At 43.1% G+C, this 22,120-nt stretch overlaps 2 protein-coding genes across 4 annotated transcripts in view; one reads left to right on the forward strand and one right to left on the reverse strand.

Annotated features, from left to right (window-relative positions):
• The first annotated feature begins 1,219 nt into the window (after positions 1-1,219).
• On the forward strand, positions 1,220-13,169 carry PKD2L2 (polycystin 2 like 2, transient receptor potential cation channel). The gene is made up of 14 exons (XM_086621480.1): positions 1,220-1,277; positions 1,387-1,488; positions 1,792-1,922; positions 3,136-3,392; positions 4,133-4,354; positions 4,954-5,182; positions 6,065-6,235; positions 7,688-7,869; positions 9,336-9,456; positions 10,194-10,295; positions 11,476-11,555; positions 11,648-11,717; positions 12,494-12,615; positions 13,052-13,169. The coding sequence occupies exons 1-14, from the start codon at positions 1,220-1,222 to the stop codon at positions 13,167-13,169; spliced, it is 1,965 nt and encodes a 654-aa protein (XP_086477606.1).
• Positions 13,170-16,191: 3,022 nt separating this feature from the next.
• Positions 16,192-22,120, reverse strand: part of FAM13B (family with sequence similarity 13 member B) — a 50,325-nt gene continuing 44,396 nt past the window's right edge. For all 3 annotated transcript variants that reach the window (XM_086621361.1, XM_086621360.1, XM_086621359.1), the window contains 4 exons: positions 20,448-20,531; positions 20,178-20,350; positions 19,689-19,790; positions 16,192-18,429 (listed from right to left, as the gene is read on the reverse strand). In XM_086621361.1, the coding sequence (XP_086477487.1) occupies positions 18,306-18,429; positions 19,689-19,790; positions 20,178-20,350; positions 20,448-20,531 (483 nt within the window). In that variant the 3' untranslated portion in view covers positions 16,192-18,305. The remainder of the gene's footprint in view (positions 18,430-19,688; positions 19,791-20,177; positions 20,351-20,447; positions 20,532-22,120) is intronic.

A 22,120-nucleotide genomic window follows, 5' to 3' on the forward strand; every position in this document is an offset into this window, starting at 1 on the left:
TGTTAAAACCAGCTACAGATGTCTGGCATCAGCTGCAGCCTGGCAAAGGTGGATTCTTACCACCTTTGTCTGCCACTGGTTCCCTCCCTTTCCTACTCTCCCCATTACTTGTCTTCCAATAGCTATAAACTAGTTAGCATGAACTAGATGCTGATGCTCCCTTAAGACTAAAACACATCAGTGAATATATTTTTCTCCTTGCCCACCTGACCCAAAAGTCACTCTGCATAATATGAAGTGAAAAGGCTACCACCTTTTCCCCTTCTTACTCTTTTAATCGAGGGGTGGCTGTGACTTACCTGACCATTGGCTCTCGACAAGCTGTTGAGTTGAATCATCCCAACAGTTTGCACGCTGCTATTCACAGCCACCTTGCTCAAAACAGTAACAAACACCACAAAACTGGATTTTGCCAAACTCCAACAAACCTAATTTCTGAACACTGTTCCATTGCAGTTGCTACAGGAAAATTTCTGAGGGTGGAACTAGCCTGAACCCCTCCCGGGGGGTGCACAGTAACACTGCTGGTAGTCAGCAAACCCCACGAGCATCTTCCAGAAGAGAAGAAACGAGGTCTCAGCCTCACGCCACACTGCTGTACCGTTAAATAAAACCCCCAAACCTGAACTGCGCAACGCTGACTACTAAACTCCCACCAAAATCCCGCAGCTCTCCCTCCACGCTTCTCCCCTGGGCTGCCCGAGCAATGAAACACACTAAAACAACTCCCCTCGCTGCTTTCTGCGCGGGTTTAAGCCGGACGGACGCCCAGTTTGCCCACAGGCTTCTTTTGAAGGCAAAGACGGTGCGGGGCGCGGGAGCCGCAGCACCGGGTCCGCCACCGGAGCATCCCGGTTCCCGCACGGTCTGGGAGCCCCGGCAGCGCCTGAGCTCGCAGCGTTTGCACGAAACTACGTTAGAATGACCATACCCTATGTTCGCAGCAGGGAGGGAATTTCCCAATTGCCTGAACTTAACCTGGAAGCGACCAGACGCTGCGATTTCTGGTTTGCTTTCTCCTCCCGACGGCACCGCTGCTGCCCTGCGGCGCTGCGCAGGGGGCAGGGCGGGACCGAGCCGCCCAACGCCACTAACAGAAATAAAGAGACGACACCAGTAAGGTGGGAGGGCGGGAGGATCGATCCTCCCGCGGGATCGGCCCCGCCGCCCGTTGGGACTCGCGCGGGGCAGCGCCGCGCGTCGCCCCGGCCCGGCCGCCATGGAGCCGCCGGCAGCGCAGCAGCGGCCCGCGGTGGAGCGGAGGCTGAGCGGGCCCGGTGCGTGAGGCGGCCCCGCTCCCCTCGGGCCAGGGCCGGCGCCGCCCGGGGCCGAGGGCTCTTCTGGCCGCTGACGCCCCTCCGCCCTCTCCGCCGTCTCCCCGGGCAGGTGCCGTCAAACCGCGGGTGAGCTGCAGCAGAGAGCTGGAACTGAAGAGCACCTTACGGGAGCTGGTCATCTACATCGTCTTCCTGACAGACCTCTGTATCCGTAAGTCATCCAGCGACCGAGGTGACTGTTTGCAAATCATGGAATCACAGAATGGTTTGGGTTGGAAGGGACCTCAGAGATCATCCAGTTCCAACCCCCCTGCCATGGGCAGGGACACCCTCCACCACACCAGTGATCAACGCATCAGCTGTACTCCTTTCAGCATGTACACCTCCCTCTGCCTGTTTTCCACCTAAATGTGTCACTTCCATCAAAATTGCTCTACCTGCCCTTTTCTAGCAGCGAGACTTACTCCTTTCATTCCAGCCTGCCAGCGTGCCCTCTCTGCCCCTTCTTTTCCAGTGGCCTTCAGCATGGTGAGCACTGACATGTATTACCTGAACGAAGTCATGTCCCGTGTCTTCCTGGAGCCCTCCTCTGAGGATGACGGGAGTGGTTTCCGGAGTATTAGGAGCAGAGCTGATTTCTGGAGGGTAAGGCTTTCATTGCAAAGATGTTTTCTTGGAGAGCAAACAAGTGAAGAAGCTCCGGCTGTTAATTCAGAGCAATACAGTCTCACAGCTCTCCTAAATCCTATGTGCTAGATATTGTGCTTTCAGCTGAAGAAAGGTAAATAACTTCTGAAATTCATTTGGAGAAATTCTGAGTGCAAACAGTAGCACTGATACTTCTGAGTAATCAGTCGAGGAAAACAATAGGCCCATTAATTGCTGCATCATATTGTCCATATTAGACTTGGTCTGAAAAGAGCTTCAATAAAAACATAAAGATTTTGGGTTCTTTTGAATTCCAAGTGTTAAAAAAAAAATTGTGAAAACGTGGAAAGAAAATACGTTCGCGGATACATTACCTCATATTTCAGTGACGGCTGCAAAATGCTTATCTCTGTTTTCACTACTAGGTGGAGGACCTCCCAAAGCTACCAGCACTGGCCAGCTGACAGCAGAAGGCAAAGCTTCTCACCCTACTTTTCCTTAAAAATGGAAATGCCTGGCTATAACAATCAATTAGGAAGAATTGTACTCCCCCTTATCTTGGTGTCTGTTATTGCTAGTGTGTAAAATAGTGAGCCCTCGCTATACAACACGTGTGCGATGTACTAGAAATGGTTGTAATACATGCTCAGGTGGTGCCAAACTGTGGGGGCATGCTTTTTTCCACTCAGAATAATGTTCTCTCCAAGTTTAATGCTCTTTATCTGCATCTAAGAAACACCCAGAAAAGGAGGAATTTTTTTTTTCCCGCCTTCTGATATAAATACTTCTTCATTTAGACTCAGATGACTAAAAACCTAGTCAGAAATGGATCCCAAAACAGATCTTCGGAGATTAAGCTAACCAACAGGTTTTGTTAAAACAACATATAATATTTGTGTTTAAACATATTTGTTTAGAATTCAGCAGAATTTTTCAGTGAAAGCCCAAACAGACATATGTTGTAGTCTTACCTTGAATAATCCCACTCCATATCTCTGATAGAATTGCGTAGGGAATAGAACTGACTCATAGCAAAAAGATGTAAATATGTTGTATTTATAAGACAGTACATATGTGGGAGTTGTTTGTATTCTAGCATAGACTCCGTAGCTATAATTAACCTGAGAACCTTGCGGAGATTTGTGTGCTAAAAAGTGGGGTAATAGTGGTATTTAAATCTTCTTTTGAAACTTTAACCTCACTTGTCTAGTTTGCAGAGGGACCCCTGTTGGATGGACTCTACTGGGAAAAATGGTACAACAACAAGACGTCAACCCTCCAGAACAACAACAGCCATATTTACTATGAGAACTTGCTGTTAGGAGTAGCCCAGATTCGCCAGCTGAAAGTACGCAACAACACTTGCTCCGTCCACCCATATTTCCATGCTGTTTTAGAAGGCTGTTACAGTGAATATCATTACCGAGCTGAGGACAGGTCTGACTTTGGCCTAAGGAACGAATCCGAGTAAGTCATCCTACTTCAGCACAGAAATGTTTTTGAAAACCTGACCAAATCCTTAATGCCAGTATTCTTCAGTTGGTAACAACCGTGCATGCAATTAGCCGAGTTTTCCTCTTGTTTACAGTGAGATAAACCATGGGTTTGTTTTTGTGCCAACATTATGGACGGGAATTTGCCATGGGAATTCTATAGACAGGAAAAAGTGGAAACAGCGCACCCAGTTCAGCAGAAGCACATGTCAGTGGGCCTGTCTCCACTAACATATCTGGAGAAACGCTCATTTATGTGAGCACATGTTTATAAATTGGAATCGTGCTAAAATGCTCTGGAAATAGCCACAAGGCCTGCTTTGTACACGTCATTTAGCACCAATTTAACACAATGAAAGAACATGTGAACAAGCCACAGTAACAATGAACTATGTACACCAGAGATGTTCTATTTACCTATGAAGGTTTTAAGGTAATCAGCTGTCTGGCCCATGTTAGGAGAAATCCAGATTCCTAAGGAATTGCTGTTTTGTGATCGTACTGATAAAGCTAAATAAAAGAAATGGGAATATCTTAAGGCTGTGTGCCTCACGCATACTTGGTGTAAAGAAAAGCATTATTTAAAGGTCTGGCTTAGACGGTCAGTTGTGGATACAGAACATCACGAGAACTAACAAGGATTGTACAACAGTTAAATCTTACTTCAGTCTAGTTTCCGTACGCTGAGCTGCTTTGTTTTCCCGTTTCTGATAGATGGAAATACACCTCAGCCTCCTCGTTATCCCCATGGTACTGGGGATCTATGGGTTTGTACAGCAGCGGAGGATTTATGTTCACCTTACCTAAATCGAAGCAGGAGAGCGTGGAGAAGTTGGTGTTTCTCAGGCAGAACAGCTGGCTCACTAGAGGAACCAGGGCTGTATTTATCGACTTCTCAACATACAATGCCAACATAAACCTCTTCTGTATAATCAGGTGATTTCTTATCTTTACTACATGTGAAATCCAGTTTACTGAGGCATGATGCTTCCGTAGGTACACAGGGAAAGGCTGGTCACCTCAGACATATGTAGCTTCCTTTCTCAGGTAGCAGCTGGCAAGACAGTAGTTCATTAAAAATGCAGAAATTCAGTTAGTGCTGGGAACAGACCTAGATCCTTCCTTTCCATTTTTTTTGGTAATAGTTGGTGTCTGGTCTGTACAGCTGCTGCAGTTGGAATAGATTTCATGGCCTTTTGCAAGGTCAAACACTGGATTTATTAGTCCCGTTATCAGCTAATGGAGGGAAAAGAATCAAGGTAGGGTGAACATCTGCTCTTCTGAGATATAGTTTCTTTAAAGACTTTTAACCAAACACCATAGCTCGGGTATCCCAGGAGCTTCTTGTTTTCCCCTTAGCCTTCCCTACCGTGTCATACTCTTCCCATCGGGGACTTAGTATAACCCTTACAAGATGGTCTTACAGGTGTAGGAGTCCCAGTAAGGTATTATTAATGTATTAGTAATTAATATTAGAAAAGTAAGGGCTGAAGTGATTTAAAAGGGTAACTAACGCCAGACCCAATTTTTTCCAGGTTGGTGGTAGAGTTCCCTGCCACCGGGGGTGCTCTCACCTCCTCACAAATCTGCTCTGTGAAGCTCCTCAGATACATCACGTATTATGATTACTTCCTGGCCTTTTGCGAAATCACCTTTTGCCTCTTTATCATCACATTCATAATCCAGGAAACTTTACAAATAGCAAAACTGAAAAAGGAATATTTCAGAAGAGCCTGGAACTGGCTGGATTTGCTGCTGCTGGTGGTGAGCCAACCCCTTGACTTTCACCTCCGTGCTTGCCAGCCTAGGCTAGCACTGGATAGACGGCCAACGAGCCAGAACGGCCCGTCTGTTCCTGGTTAAAGTCGCTCACCCACTGCTCTACGCTGGAGAGGCCACGTGAGCCACCATAGTTCAGCACACCTGGACTCCTTTCTAGCCTTGCTGTCAACTTGCTGTGGCTCCACATCCTTTCTGTTTGTTATCCAAACAGATATTTGCAGCCTTCCAGTACTTAAAGGGAGCCTGCAGGAAAGCTGGAAAGGGACTTTTTACAAGGGCGTGTAGTGATAGGACAAGGGGCAATGGCTTTAAACTGAAAGAGGGGAGATTTAGATCAGATATAAGGAAGAAATTTTTCACTCAGAGGGTGGTGAGGCACTGGAACAGGTTGCCCAGAGAAATTGTGGCTGCCCCATCCCTGGAAGTGTTCAAGGCCAGGCTGGATGAGGCTTTGAGCAACCTGATCTAGTGGAAGGTGCCCATGGCAGGGAAGTTGGAACTAGATGATCTTTGAGGTCCCTTCCAACTCTAACCATTCTATGATTTTATGATCCACCTTGTTTGTTTTAGCCCTAACCTTAATCTTTGCAGAGCAGGGAAGCAGTAGCGCGTATCAGAGCTAAGGCAGTGAAATTAGAACGTACACACAGCACAAGCCCAGAGCTACCATGGTACAATTGCAAGTGATTTGGCCAATAAAGTCTCCTATATACAGTTCATGAGAAAGCATCTAAGCAGCTCAGGTTCTTCCAATCTAACCAAGGGCCTTTTGAAATCAATACAGTCTTTCCTGTGCAAAATGACCAGTCTGAAGAGAGGGGATGTAGCTGGACTTCAGTTTCGCTGGCTTCTGCTTTCCTTCAGGTATCCATCCTTGCCATTGCCTTCAACATCTACCGCACTGTAAAAGTGTCTCTGCTAATGGAAAAGCTGCTGTCTGATGCCCATGTATATCCAGACTTCTATTTCCTTGCATTCTGGCAAGTCCTTTACAACAACATGATTGCTGTCAACATCTTCTTTGCTTGGATAAAGGTATTGGTTCTTATTCCTTTTTTTTTTGTACTCGAGAATCATAGCGTTTCTAAGCACAGCATAAATGTTTGCTGCGAAGGTGGGGCTAAATGGGAGAATTTTGTTTATAAGATTCCAGAAGAGTTTAAAGTTACCTCCTTCTCATAAACACGGGTCACACAAATTCCAAGCCCCTCTGAAAAAAAATTTGCACCTCGGCAGCTGTCTCCATTGGAGCAGCTGGGAAATTACCATGGCCAAACAGCCTCCTCAAACTTAGTCTTTCCCTAGACCAAATTGTCCAGGTCACAGCTGGACCTATACAGACAGCTTGGCTGTAATAGGTGAAGCTATTTGTAGCTTTTGTTGCCAAAAGCTAGGAAAACCATAGCTACTTTTTAACTGTAGAGGAAGGCAAAACGTGTCAGAACTTGATTCCAAAGTGACTTCGTGCCAGGACACCTTTAATTTCATTCTTACTTGCAAATAGATTTGCTGATCTGGACAGAGTAGCAAACTTCTCTAAGATTAGGGACTACTTTTGTTCCTAACCAGGTGCTCTGGGGCCAAACCAACCCTGCATGTTTGCATGCCACTGCCCTCATCTACTAAATCCTGCTGACCCTAAATGGAGTCTGCACTCCTCCTCCTGTACCCAGCAGACATCAGTGACTTTGGTTTGGGTGGCCTCAGTGTTCCCAGTGGCTAGATGAAACTTCCCAAAGCTTTGCCTGATCCCAGCCTGCTCACAGGCCCCCTGTCTCCCAAGGTATTTGTAAAACCCCTGGCACAAAGTGGCTGCGGAGCAGGCAGAGGAGGTGTTCACATCTGCCAGGAGAGACCACGCTTTACAACCATGCCCCAAGTACCTGAACATAAGCTATCATGAAATGTCACGTTCTTTGGCTTTCTGCCACCTCCCAGGCTAAGGCTGCAGGAAGGAACTGTTTGGGAGTGCTGGTGGTTAACCAGTTCTTCCTTTTTACATCCATTCTGTACCTCGCATCATCCGCCCCTCAGACTGATTACTGTTAATTTAGCAGCACAACTGTGTTTATAATTAATGTCATTGAACAAGGCTTTTGTTCTGGGCTTGTTTCAGACCCAAAGTAAAAGACAGCTCCTTACCCACTCAGCCCATCAGGGAATCCTCAGATACAGCAGGCTGGTTTGTCTTGCAGTCTCCTTGACCAGGGGTCCATATCTGCTAGAGCTCATTCCACCAGTACCCAGCATAGACCTGTCCACATACTATATTAGCTTTAGCATATAGGCACATTTGCCCTGCAGAATATTCATCTTCTCCAGAAACACACCCAATCCTATTCCTCCTTACAGATACACACCATGTAACTTATTTCTAGGTGAGACTTAACCTGTAAATTATGATTACAGATAACATTCCAGAAATTCTCTTAAGAAGTTGCAATATATTGTGATCCCCCAATAACAATACGCTCTGTTCTCTTGCAGATATTTAAATACATACGCTTTAACAAAACCATGGCGCAGCTCTCCTCCACTTTATCTCGCTGTGCCAAAGACATCATTGGATTTGCCGTCATGTTCTTCATCGTTTTCTTTGCCTATGCCCAGTTAGGCTATCTGGTCTTCGGGTCGCAAGTTGAAGAGTTCTCCACTTTCCAAAACTGCATGTATGCTACTTTCTAAACTTTTTGATGCAAAACCCCGAGTTGGTGCAGGTGCAAACCAGTTTCTGCTAAGCAGAACTTAAGAGTACAGGTCTCCAACACAGCTTATTTCATAGAGTAAAGCCAATTTTGTTGTCTGTGTATCTATTTCCCAAAACCTTCGTATCTTCAAAAGAGACCACAGGTACGTTAAACAGGTCAGGGAAGCGTAAGAAGGGGAAGCTCAAGAGTGGTTCACCCAATGGAGCTACTAGTCCCCACAGTTCTCAGCACCACCTTGCCACAGGTGACCAGGCCCCTGGGCAGTCAGGCAGGCCTGGCAGCAGGGTGCTCTCTTTTGCCTCTTTCAAAAGCCAGAATCTGAAACTACCCAGCAGACGTGCCAGTGGGTATGTGATACAGTCCCCAGCATGAAAACCACAGCAGAACTGCTTGAGGGAGCCAAGTGGCTCAGAGCACAAGCTGAGCATGTTTGGAAACAGGAATTGCAGCTCTTTTAAGAAAACATCCAGCTGCATAGCCAAGAGTCCCCAGATCCCATCTGCTGGCTCTGTTACTTTCTTCCCCAGATTTTTTTCAGCTGCTTGCTGTATCAACAACATCAAATCAACTGCCAGTGCCAGCTGGAGCTGGTTTTGATGGTTTTGTGGATGCCCCATCCCTGGAAGTGTTCAAGGCCAGGTTGGATGAGGCTTTGAGCAACCTGGTCTAGTGGAAAATGTCCCTGCCCATGGCAGGGGGGTTGGAAGTACATGATCTTGAAGGTCCCTTCCAACCCAAACCATGCTGTGATTCTATGGTCTGTGAACCTTGTGGCAACCCTAACCTGGCACCTGCAGCGTGCCTTGTGTTTTAGCCCATGGCCATGTTTCTTAAAACTTTAGACAGGCATCTTTAGTGTACCAGATTGTTTGAAAGCAGCTTTTCATGTAAAATTAAGGAACTTCTAAATGAGCAAAATAGCTTATTTTACATCCACTTGCAAAATATTCCACTTAGAGAATTCTGAGACGCCACGTATTTGTTTGTCTTAGCTAGGAATAAAATCCTATATAGGATTTATCCCCCTATATATCCTATATATGTTACCTTCTGTACTAACAGAAGATAAGAGAACATGAAGCTAGAACAGAAGGAAAGAATTTAAAAATACCCAAAACAAACCCCCACGAACCCAAGTGATTTATGCAAATTGAGTATTTTCTCATACAGAAGTATGAGTATTGTATTTTCTCATACAAGCCATTTAAAAATTCCTTTGTACTTTCAGATTTTCAAATATATGCTAAATGCCAAATTTCCAATTGCAGTATTATCCTAGCTTGCCTTTTGATTTCAGTGACTAAGGTAATGGTGAATCAGTCTCAATTGTATCTACTGCCTTTTTTTTTTTTGTTTTTAAATAATGCTTACAATACTTCTCTTCAGGAGAAGCCAGTCAACCTCATTCTGGTATTTTTTACTCCCAGTTTTACACAGTTCCGTATTGTGCTGGGAGATTTCAATTTTGAAAGCTTAGAAGCAGCAGACAGAATACTTGGACCTATTTACTTCATCACATTTGTATTCTTTGTCTTCTTCGTGTTGCTGGTAGGTATCCTCTTAAAAATACTTATCCTTTTGCGTAAGCAGTAGAGAAGAACTGTTGCACAGTGCTCCGAGACAGGGTTTTCCACTCCGGGATGACACTGGGCTTGCCCTGGCTGCCCCTCAGTACACCTGGGCAGAGAGATGGTCTGAACATTTTTTGCAGGAGTTCCCAGGCAAGACATTTCACAGCTCTCCCTTCCTCCAAACAGCCGCAGAAGGGGCGCTTTGCACCACAGAACAAGCATGTGGCACCTTTCCCTCTACTGCACCACCCGTTTCTCGAGACTTTAATTTCTGAAAACTTAACTGGGTGCCCTTGAAAACTGCATAATGTCAGTCTTGTCAGGTAGGAAGGTTAAAGAGACTTTGATGGGACTGTGCAGGCGCAGCTTTGCTTTATCAGTTAGGTCGATATTTTCATTAATTACTTCAGATTGAAACACCATCTGAAAAAGCGACAAGTATACGACAAGAAATCCGTTACCGCCAAGGAACTGGGTCTTTTAGCTGATACTGCAGATGGGCAACAAGTGATTTGTCTCCCAAAAATATTCCCTAAGATCCTAATATTATCAGATAATTGAACTGCATTAGGAGCACGTCTGCACCCAGCAAAGCTCTTCAATTCGATTAGTTACATGCCCCAGCACGGAACAGCCCCCAGACCAACAGCCCCAGCACAATACAAGTGCAATTTCAAGAAACAAGTATCTAATAACTGTATCCTTCCTGTGCAGAACATGTTTTTGGCTATTATAAACGACACCTATTCCGAAGTCAAAGCAGACTTTGAAGTGATACCCAGTCAAGAACTTCAGATCAGAAACCTCTTTAGACAGGTAAGTAAGCACTTCTATAACCACCTCATATAATTCAAGATAAGAGGAGGAATTCTAAGCTAAATCACTAGCAAAGAGCCCTAAACAGCTGGGCCATAACCATTTAAGAATGCCTAAGATTTGTTTTTTCACTTTAAATAAACATTTGACAGAAACATCCTTCCATCAAATGCGCAGGAGCTCCTACTGGTAAGAGCAACATAGGAGTTGGGGTGCAAGGAGCCCACCTTTGCGTCACCCTTTTAAAAGAAATATTTAAGACCAGCCTGGTTTGTCATATATCCCATCATCAGCTTTCTTCAGAGCTTACTGTTGCTGCTCTTCCAAACTGCGAAACTAAAGATTGTCTCTGCATGGGAAGACAAAACAAGTAGAAATACGTACCTTTAAACCACTGTAAAGTTCAGACCATTTTTATATGCCAGAAACGAGTACAAAAGGGGAACAAATCCTCCCCTGACTTTTCAGTTCAACTTGAAATTATGACCTCCTCCTTTGCTGCCAAATGCATGCGCTGAAGCCAAAGAGATTGCATGCAGTTCTGTTGCTGGGACAAGCCAGTACCTCCGCCTAGGAAACCTGACTTCAACTGGGGAATACAGCATCACCAGTGAGATCAGTAAGACTGAGATAGGTGTGGAGTGAGAGACCTGAGCTTTCATACCGTGTTTCTCCACGTCGGCCTACACTGACCACACTGCAGAGGGCTGGCAGCCGTACCCGCCTGAAGTTTTCCTGTAGGATTTTATGAGTGGCATAGACACAGGTTACGTGGCTTCTGCAAAGCCTAGCTTTTGTTAAGGAAATGGAAGGGGGATTCCCTGGCCAGGATACAGCCAGTCTGGTCGGGAGAAGCACAGCTTAGACTCCCCAACCCAAGCTCATTTTCCTACTTATCCAGGATTACAATAAGATTGAACTGAATATGCCTGAAAACAGAAACTCTTACTGGATTTAGTTGGCTATTACCTTCAGGGATTTCATGACGAATTTGACATAGAGCAGGGTAAGCTCTGAGCTGAGCTAAGGGAACAAGGAAAGCGATAGACTGGTGGGATTTCCATGTCATTGCCAAGGCATGATGCTGATGGTTTGGTCCTTGCATTCAGGTCCTCCTGCAAAGCGTCTCTGATTAAACACAAGCCAATTAACATGCCTGACTTTCACTGTCTGTGTTCAGAGCTGCAATAAGGCCCTCGTCAAGCTGAAGTTGAAGAAACCAGAGACGGATACAAATCCAGAGGACGAGAACTTGGAAAGGTAGGATCTCAGCATGCGCTGTTACCCCCTGCACGGAGCACAGACGTATTCTCACAGGAGTTCTGTCTCTCCTCATTTGTGTGAATGACAAGCGAGGAATTTTCAGCCACTAAAAGAGAGGATATTTCTCAGCTTTCCGATGGAGAAAGTGCTAATGAAAAGGTAGGCTTTATTCTTTCCTGTATTCTTAGAAACTGCTGATTATATTTCAGAAGTTGAATAATACAAAAGGAGTCACAGTTATCCCCACTGTTACTCACAAAAGCTATTTCTCCACTGGATAGTATTTTTAACATCATAGGAATAGCGAAAGCTAGACCTATAAAAAAAGAAAAATCACTAATTATGCCCAAAACTTCAAATGAAAGCTTGCCCAGGCAAGGTCATACACTACAATAGCAGACCTGGCAGCAGGGTGAGGTCAGTGTGTCTTAGCAATAGTATAAAGTTGTGAGCTGGGCATTTGCCCAAATGTTAAACAGAAACAGATGTATGGAAAACAAACAAGTTTTAGAGCAGTCTGTGGGTCATAGGCTGCATCTACAGCAAGAAGAAAAATTACTGCTTCCTTTTACAAAAAGCAGCAGTCTTTGGTAGTCCTGTATCTAGGGTAAGCAGTGCAAATACTTCTAAAACATTTTTTAAAAATCACTTCTACAAGAGAGGGAAAAGCCCTTGGCTAGCTGTAAACTCTACTGCACACAATGCTTGCAATCTTAATTCTGAAATGCAATGCGTATCCTTATATCCTGCCTTTTTGGAAGGGTCAGAAAGAAAATCTACTTTCAGATGGAGAAGAGAGCATTTTTCTCCCAAAGCTGCATCTATCTTTTTCTGCATGAGTGACTGTTACAGGTGTCCCAGTGAGCCATGCAGGGTTTTTCTGTGTTTTTGTTGGTTTTCGGGGTTTTTTTTTTAATCCCTCTGCTGTTGAATAGAGCCATCTGAAGTTATCAAAGCTACCAAAAGGAAAGGAAAAACTTCATCAGATGTATCCATCGACTGAGGACACGGACTCAGCCACAGTTCAGAACTATGTCTCCACTGCAGAATTTCACCAGTAAGTGTGTGTGAGTCTGTTCCTGCAGTCTTACTCCCATCCCCAGGCAGCTGCAGCCCTAGCTGAACCCTCACCAGGTGACAACCTGAGAGCCAGATCAATGCAAAGTCAGTGATTTTAAGATATTTTTAGTGCTCTTATACTGGCTGACAACAGCTGCCCTCAGGGACGGAAGAAGGAATCAAAAGAATTTAGCAGAGCAGCTTGTAAGGACAATAGTCAAGAAAGAGGTGGGACAAGAATTTAAAATATTGTCGCTGTTCCAGAACATCTCCTTGTGGCTGCCCAGGGAGGGGGACAGAGACTGTAAGACCTTGTGCTGGTGAAGGGGTATTTCAGGACTTCGATCCCTGGCAGCTGGCACCAGTGAGCAAAGAGGAAGGTTGCAAACCAAGTGTAAAGGCAGTAGACCTGTGGCTGTATTTGTGTGTTCTAGGCTCTACAGGTACACAGCTGAGTTGGGGAAAGAATTAAATAACACTAATGAAAAACTCGGGAGAAATATAAAAAGCACGCAACGACTGAAGGATACTTTTGTCAAGATGGCACAGTGAAACGCACGAGCTCATCCGGTTACGGAGACGGCCTGACTCTTCACATGGTTTCAATAAATGTGGAGTCCCCATCTACCCCCCGGCACCCTTATTGTTTTTCTATTTCTGGGTAAGAGAAGCAGGAATGTTAATAAAGATATATACTGTTGTTGCTTCTGGGACTTCTCTCTGAGAGTTTCAGGTGCTTCTTCAAGTCTGAGAAGAACTGACAAACCTTGCTGGGGTTCTGGGTAGTCTCCATGAATGCCTGAACGGCAGGTATTCACCTGCCTTGTTTTGGGGCTGCTGTGACACAGCTAGAAGCTACCTGCTCCTGTAACCGAGAGCAGAGCATGAGCGGTGGCAGCACCCTGGGCCTGCTCCGTACCCTGCTCTCCATCTCTGGTCCTACGGAGGTCAGTGCCACCCTCAATCGCCGGGCACAGTCCAGCACACTGTTCATTAGCCCTCGCTTCCCTGGACCGCTTGCTTTTGCTAGTGCCTCTGCTGCCACAGTTAACGCTTATTTCTCAGCAATTCTTGTTCCACATTGTTGTCTTCAGAGAAAAAAACTACATTATTCTTTCAGGCAATCGATCCATCAATCATTTATTTTGATCAGCCTTAACAGCTGGAACCACTAGAGGGCGATTTGCTGCACCCTTGCACCAGCCTGAATGTTCAGAACATCCTTTTTATTCCTAAATCCATTTGTACCCGTTGCCTTAGAGACAAGGTGTTATGTTCAGGCCAGAAGCTATCTGCCTGTAAGTAGCCATTAAGACTTGTTCAATCCTGGGACTCAGGCACAGAAACAAATAAAGTGCATGTCCAAATGCCAGCCAAACATGCCATGAGAAAACACAGGGCCATCACCAGGGTGCCAGACCCCACTTCACCCCGCAGTCCCTGCCCGAGGGAAGTTCTACAGCTGTACATCTCCGCTCGCACATGACGCACAACCTGCAGCCTCCAAAGTATCCTGAAACTCATCTTCCGTCCTGCAGAGCACTATCAAACTACTACGTGGTCTCTGGTCTCTCTGCGTCCAATCACGCCGTCAAGGAGCTGTCTCATGGAGAGGGGAGCAGATGGGCAGTTGAAGGGACCCAGAAAGAGATCACTTCAGCCCAGCAGCACGATGTAGCCAAGTACTGGTTTGCCTGTGAAGGTTCACTGAGTTTGTACTTCTGTCTCCTGGCCAAGCCAGAACATCCTCTCTCTTCTAAAAGGGACCAGTTTAAAATAAAACCACCTCTTCCCTTCCCAAGGGCTCTTGTTACTATGCAGTCTCCCAGGCCACTTGTCTCAGAAAACACAGGTCACTGATGATCTCAATTGATTATTCAATAGCCTGACATGCAGGAAAGCAGATGTATTGCACCTTTGGCATCTCTGACCTTTCCTCCTCCTGGCAACATCTCTCATAGAAAGAAGTCCCCAAACCCTTAGACCCAGTTACTTACCCGGGACTTCACAGAAGACTTTCGAGCATTCCTCATCCTTGGCTCTACTCCTCTGGGGCACGGGAAACCCTCTTTATAGCCTGCCTCACTTTTCCCAGCAAGCTTCTTGCCCTGCAATCACGTAAAAGCTCCAAGCAAACCTGTTTACAGAGGTAAAGCTTGGAATACTGTAGACTTCTGTTGTCTCAGAGCTGTTTTTTCAGCGAGGCTTGTCCCAGCATCACTGAGCTTTTTTCAGCCTCAGAAATACTTGTTCCTCCTCCTTTTTGGCTAATGTTTTTTTAACACAGGGTTATTTTCCTTCATTAAAATCTTAGTTCATTGCTTTGTAGTGAATGGATTTTAAACAGTTCCCACCAAACCACTATTTGAGGGATTTTTGTCTTCTCACAAGCATCTTGATCAGAGCAAGCTTCATTGAATAAATGCTGCTAAGGAAAAATGGAGGACTGAAGAAGAGATCTGTAACAACCTTGTTCATTCTTCAAGCCAGTGTCCTAAGAATTTGTGCTTTCTTTCCCCCCCATCTTCAGAAGAAAGATGTGATCAGAAGGAAGGTTATTCTGTCCCACCCCACAGAGCATACTGAAGGCTGCCTTCTGTTTCCTCTCCCTGTTTCCTCCTTGTTTTTCTTCTTCCCATTCACCTGCACTGCTACGGATCCACAAGCAGAGTCTTCACCTTCAGGAGTTGTTCTGTCCCCTGCCAGGCCTTAGACTGAAGAAAGGTGGATTTACACAAAATACAACAGAAGAGTCAGACTGAAAGAGCACAATCACTTTTCATGTGAACTTACATCAATATACTATAAAAAAAAAAAAATATCTATTTGGTCCAGAGGAAAAGCATCATCTTGTGTTTACAGAAGCGTGTGCAATAACAGCTTTTTCTGTCCACAAACGCAGCAGTGACTGCTGTGATACTGATTTTAAGGCCAAGAGATCATTATGTATATGGAGACACAATCAAATACTGCTCACCAGCTGAAGGTGTATTCACTGGCAGTGAATTCACTAGCCCAGTAATGGCTGAATCAGCTTCTCTGCCCCGTCTACTCCCAAAGCTGCCACTGTTGGCACAGGAATGAGCAAGACTCACGGTTTGCTCCTGCGTCACCCCACAGCAGGTTGGCACCCTGGCAGGAACTGAAGCTCTCATCACACCATAAGCCAAGCTGCCAGTTCAGGAGCCGATTTGGTCACTTTCTTGCTGTGGCTGCTGAGAAGCAGAGTCTAAACAGGCCAAATAACACTTAAACTGCTGCAGCTTCACCAAGGGCTGTGTCGGACACCGCCAGTGCGAGTGGCTCTGCTGGCACGCTGCGGAATTTGGACCTGCCTCAGCAACACCTTGAAACTACAAACACGTCCAGGAATAGCGAAGGACTCAGCACTTTTTTGAGAGATGGCAGCGGAGGAGAAAGCATGATGAGAAACAAAGATATATGACAATAAAGGTTAAGGTACTTTTATTATAAAAGTCTATACAATGAGCACCAGACATAGCAATGCAATTATATCTGGTTTAGTTATATATATTTCATATCTATATATCCATATAGATATATAGGTTTTGCTTTTACCAAAGTAAAACTGTTATATCACAAAATGCCTAGCTCTACCGTTTATTTATTGCTCAACAAGGATGGCACAAAACACACGCAGCATAACTGTTGCCATGCTTATCTACTATACTGAATAAACAGCCAAACACTGCATAACAAACACAAAGCAGCTGTTAATTCTGAATTGGAACCAGTCTGATCACTCACTCACTTATAAAAATATTGGAATCATATAGATTTAAGCATTATAAAGGAGGAATATATTATTTAAAACATTTAAATAGTGCATATTGACATTTTGCATGTGGTATATAAAACACAAACATTCATGTACAACACTATACAGTACACATTAGTTTCAATGTTTGGATACACCCGTGTTTGCAGACTGATAGAAAAGTAACTGAAGTGTACATTGCACAATGGAACTGAATAAAATCGATAAATGGTCTCAAGACTAGTTTAACTTCATAATTCTCTAAGGTCCCAGATTATTTTGCAGTTTAAAAAACAAAACAACAAAAAAAAAAAAGGCATACCACCAGTGCTCAATAGTTTTAGTGCTTTTTTTTGTGAATTCCAAAATTACATGCCTACAAGCAGAGTAAAACAAAACAAGAAGTATTCTACAGTACGCAGATGAACTCTGAGCACTAAAAATCCTACTTTCAACCTATTTCATATGCTTCATGACAGAACAGCAAGCCTATGAGGTTACATGCTAGCCATTTCTGACATTGTGACAAAGTTCATTTTTGGTCTTTCATAAAGCAGTGTGAATAACAGCTACGTTGACATTAGCCCGTCATAAAAACATGCAGTGAGAGTAGGTGCATGCAAAACATGGCCACAATCAAACCCATACACTGCAGAAAAAAAAAACAACTGAGAAAGCACCAGCTAAAATTAACACTTAAGATTTTGCCAGATCAAAACCAGCTGCTGATGGCTGTTGCAGAGCACAAAGCGAGTAGCTAAATCATCATTCAGCACAGCAGATGTGATACTCAAAACATTATTTAGTTTCAACTCTGAAGCTAAATCATGCAAGGCCCATAAACTGTTTTGCTTATATCATAAGGGTTAGGTAACTTATTATTATTATTATTCTCCAACTGTAAAACAAAACGGCGATAAACAGCAGTTAATTTTTTCCCTCGAAACCGACAGCTCACCCTGTGGTGTGCATTAACTACACTGATTTTAGCCCTTGATACCATACTTATTTCAGGTACAGTGGAATTTTAACTGTCCTAAGCCAGCTCTTTTCTGCTGGAGCTACGCAAGTCTGAGCGCCATCAGCTTTCCCACACACCCAAATGTTCATTATGTTCCTCAAATCTTCCGAAAGTGGAGATGCAGTATCCAATTCAGACAAAACACCATGTCACCACTAGCTGATTAACCGATAAAATGATAAAATGAACAGCAGTAACGTAAGTCCTGTAGGCAGCGTGTGATATAACTTGTCAGTTTTCCAAGTTTTAAAAGACACTAAGCAAGGTCACTTTCTGGTCTGTCCACTGTCATCTTTATCAAGGAGGAAACGTGACCACTAATGAGCAAACTCCATAGATGTTAATTATTACTGAGTTACAGGTGCAATTTTGAATAACAAAAATTAAAGTTGTTCCACAGCAGTCCTTGGAAAGGAATTTCAGTCTGTTTTTTAAAACGTTCCAGGAAAAAGAGCTGTACGTTTAATTTGCTGACGTTTTTTTCCCTCGTAATTAAAAAATAGGGAAGAGGAGTAGTTCAGTGTAGCATTATGGTATTAATAATTTCTTCAATAATGTAAAAAGTTGGTAATAACAAAAGTCTCAAAGTTCTTGAATGCTAAAGGAAAAAAAAAATGGTTGTTTTGGAAAAAGATGGATGCATCTGTACTACAAAACTTTGATGGAAACTGTGTTTGCTAAAGTTGGATAGAGCAGTCTCGAACTGAAAAATCTTATTTGCTCTCTAGACAAGACCTACTTACCCTTCAAACGTGTTATAGTGGCACCACGATAAAGTGCACAAACCGGATTCTTTCAACAGCGCGTGACAAATGAACACCAGCACCCAACAAGTACAGTGGTAGTACACGGAAACAGCATGTTATTCAGTGGTTTGGAGGAACACAATTTAAATGGATTTTGAAGAATCTTGTTTGCTGATAAGGACTTCTAGCAGCCTAAGTTTGGCTTTGATTTTCTTGTACTCCCTGTACTCATCAAGCATCGGAACTCGATCTTCTTTCTGTACGTTCCTGTAAAAAGAAGCACATCTAAGTTTCAAGAAAATCCTCCACCCTGCAGCAAGCCAAACACAAAAGCAGCTATGTGCAGTTATCTTAGGGCAGATAAAAACATTTTTGGCAGCTTGTTCACCAATAATAAGAGACATTGTTATATTTTAGTTCATTGTAGTTACAACTGCTATCACCTAAAAAACTGAACAGAAAAACCCAGCAGCGTTTATACAGCACAATTGTTGCAGCATTGTTTACTAATCATTCTCTTAAGCTCTTCTGGAGATTTTATTAACAGGGTATGAAGACTTTAGTTTCAGATCCTGTGTAGATGTTACAGAAAAATACAAATTTAATTCGATCTGCATTTTCACTGTATGTAGACTGACCCACAAATTGATAAATAAGAATAATTCTCTGCTATCTAAGACTGGACTATAATAAATTAATCTGACTTATTTATAAATCAACCCTTCATTAACAACCTCATTATTTGTCATTAAAGTCAAAAGGAGTTATGTCTCAAATTCAGTTTGTGCATGATGAAGCCATGTTAGTGGAATTTGTGTGACCAATGGTCCAGGAGTTTATAGTTAAGGAGAAATACAATAAAAAGTACAGTTAAGTGAGAATGTCTGCCAGTCTAGAAAGCGACTGACCTCTTAAGAGTATTGTTAGTTTCATTTTGAGGTGATACACCTCAAAAAACCTCACATTACACACAGTGGGCAGCAGCTCAATCAAATCCATAACAACATATACTCAAATAAGAAGCCTAGAACTAAACAATACAGAGAAGAAGAAAAACGATCAACCTCTTTACTGGTAAAGCAAATATTCACTGTCAGGACTGACCTACTGGAACACAGTTTGCCTACTTAGGCAAACTTCCCTGCCCTATGTTAAAAAGAGAGGGATAATCTGAGGGGTTTTTTAAATATTAAAAAAAAAACCCTTTTAATAAGTATTTTAAAATGTTATTTTTTTAAATTCCATTTTCATAATTTCTTCCATTTTCATCATTATGCTCTACAGACTGTAACAGAGGAAGCAAAACTTAGGAGCAGGCTTCCTCCACTATTAAAAATACACAACAATGCTATCGCCTTCAGGAGATTATATTCATAGCAGAGATTAAAACAGATCAGATTCCATTTGGCAACATTTATCCAACATTCCAAAGAAAGTTGGAAAAAAAAACAAACCAAAACAAAACAACAACAACTTGGCTACAAAACGAGGCTGCTGTCCAGCATCTGGTTTTGTGCTAAACAAACCTTCCATTCTGCTGATAAAACTCCTCTTCGAATTCTCGTAATGTCTTACGTAGCTTCTTTTTTTCAGCTCTGGCTTTCCACAGTTGCTCCAATAATTCAGGCCTGAAGATTTCAAGTGAAACAAAAATACTGTTGGTCATGCAATAAAATTTAAATTCTTCAAAGCGTACTCAAAAACAACTGAGCCATCTACACTAATAATAAATTTGTCTTGCTCATAAAGAACATGCAATAAAAGGGTGTAAATTTTCTGCTGTCTACACAGCTCAAGTAAGGCTGAAGAAGGTTTAGAAGAACTAAACAATTCACCAAATACAAAAAGATCTTAGTCAGACACGCCAGAGGAAAGAACACTTGTTCAAGCCAAACACTTCCTAAGAAGTGCTGAACGTGTCACTCCCACCCAACACCACATATTTGGCATTGTAACTGCAAGGGCAATAATTGCAACTTCTAGAATGGAATCAGCCATTTCTTAATTTTACACACATGGAAGCGGCGCGGGTGCTTGACAGCCTAAGGTCCCGGGTCAGTTTCTCTTGACCATCTTCAACATCAGATTCAGAGTTTTCAACTGGGCTTAAAACAGACTGTGTTTGGACAGCAGTTTTTAAGATATCGTTCAGGTCTGTAGACAAACCATCACTTTCCTCCTCTTCTTCCTGAAGGTCAAAGCAGAAATTCAAAACAAACATGAAATATTTGTAGTTCTTGATTACAAGTGGTGGGAAGTATTTTTTAAAAACGCACTTTACACACCTTAATTTCTTCAAAAAAATGGGCAGTTTCACCTTCAATAATGGGCTGTAACATCTGCCCCCGCCTCTTGGTAGATGGTGACCCCTGCAAATATTTAAGTTTGTTTCATTATGTGCAATTAGTCATTAAATGCTGCATGCAGTGAGAATTTTGTTCAAGTCACCTAATACCTAAAGGTATTTCTTCTTTCAGAAGAATAAAAGACTGCAAACATTTACAGAGCACAGACAAAACAACCACATAACCCAAAAAGCTCAGATGCCCAAAGTATCCTTGACCTCGAAGTTAAAATACCTGAAACTCTAATATTCTCATTCTGGCTTGAAATAAAAAGCACTCACGCTTTCTCCTCCCCCATGTTTTGTAGAAAGCATTTGTATAAAGCACAAAGATATCTCTGAATGTCATGTTACCTCTTGTTCCTCCCAAACCACAGGGAGATTATAAAAATTAAGTTGCACAAGGCCAAAGCTGTTCTTTACCTTGTGCCAGGCGTACATTGGCAATACTACTGCCAGTTTCTAGATCACTCCTGAAGCCCAGCAATAGGAAATGCCACATAGAAGTGATCTATTGCCACCTCACAGTCAAAAGCCTTTGAACTTCAGCCTAAGACAGGCGCCACTGTGCTGTACAGGTATTACTATCACCTGCCTGTTGCACACATGCAACTATGCCCTGCTCATCCATTATGCCTGGACAACATAAGCAATTTCCACAGACGGACTATCTGAACAGGAGGAAGGTGGAACAGGAAAGCCACGCAGACAACGACCTGTCAAAAAACTTTAGTTCATGGAAGGTAAATAGCATCCTGTTTCTTTGGACATTTCCATACAGGCTTCAGTGTATGTGATTAGTACACTGTGGTATTGTAGGAGATATCTCGTGCAAGCAAGTGTCATATAAATCAAAAAGCAATTCTTGAAATACCTAGCACTGAATACAGCCTACCTAGAAGCTACCACTGAACAATCCTTGGTCATTAGAGAACTCCATGTTTCTATCTTAGAGGTTTCAAAAGCAGAGGCCTGTGAGAAATATTTTATAGATGTTGCCTGCAGCACAGATTTAGGAATTATGTCACCAAGATCTTCTGAATTTAAAATCCATTTAGTTGGCTATCACCTATCCCTTTATTTCACAATAAAAAATTAATAATAAAAAAAAGAATTACTATTATATTAGTTATAAGGCTACTGATAATATAAAATGCATCTCAGCTGAAGAGTCAGATTTCTGAGGTGAGAGATGGGATAAAACAACCAGTCAAGGGCACCACCAATAGCCTATGACTCACTAGTCATGCAGACTTATTTAAGAGCAACCTGTGTTTCTGAAGTTCAAAAAGTGATACTGATATAACAGCCTTTAAACTGAAACATGACTGCAATGTAAATCACATTTTTCTGTAAGAGCAGCTACCCAAAAACGTATGTGCAAGAAAGGAATGATCTTGAACTGCTTCCTTTGTGTCAACTTACTTCAGCTTAAAGGGGACAGCTAAGGACAGTCAAAGTCAACGTAAACAGCCGATTAGGTTCCTGCTGAGTAAGCCCCTGCCCAGCTATGTAAATCTGGCAGAGAACTCTCTGTATGTAAAGAGATTATCTCACGTCAGCTATGCAGTCCCTCCCTTCTACGAGAGTCAAACAGCCAATATCAGAACTGTT

This window comes from Tauraco erythrolophus, chromosome 16 (genome assembly GCF_009769465.1).
Source record: "Tauraco erythrolophus isolate bTauEry1 chromosome 16, bTauEry1.pri, whole genome shotgun sequence".
NCBI lineage: Eukaryota > Metazoa > Chordata > Aves > Musophagiformes > Musophagidae > Tauraco > Tauraco erythrolophus.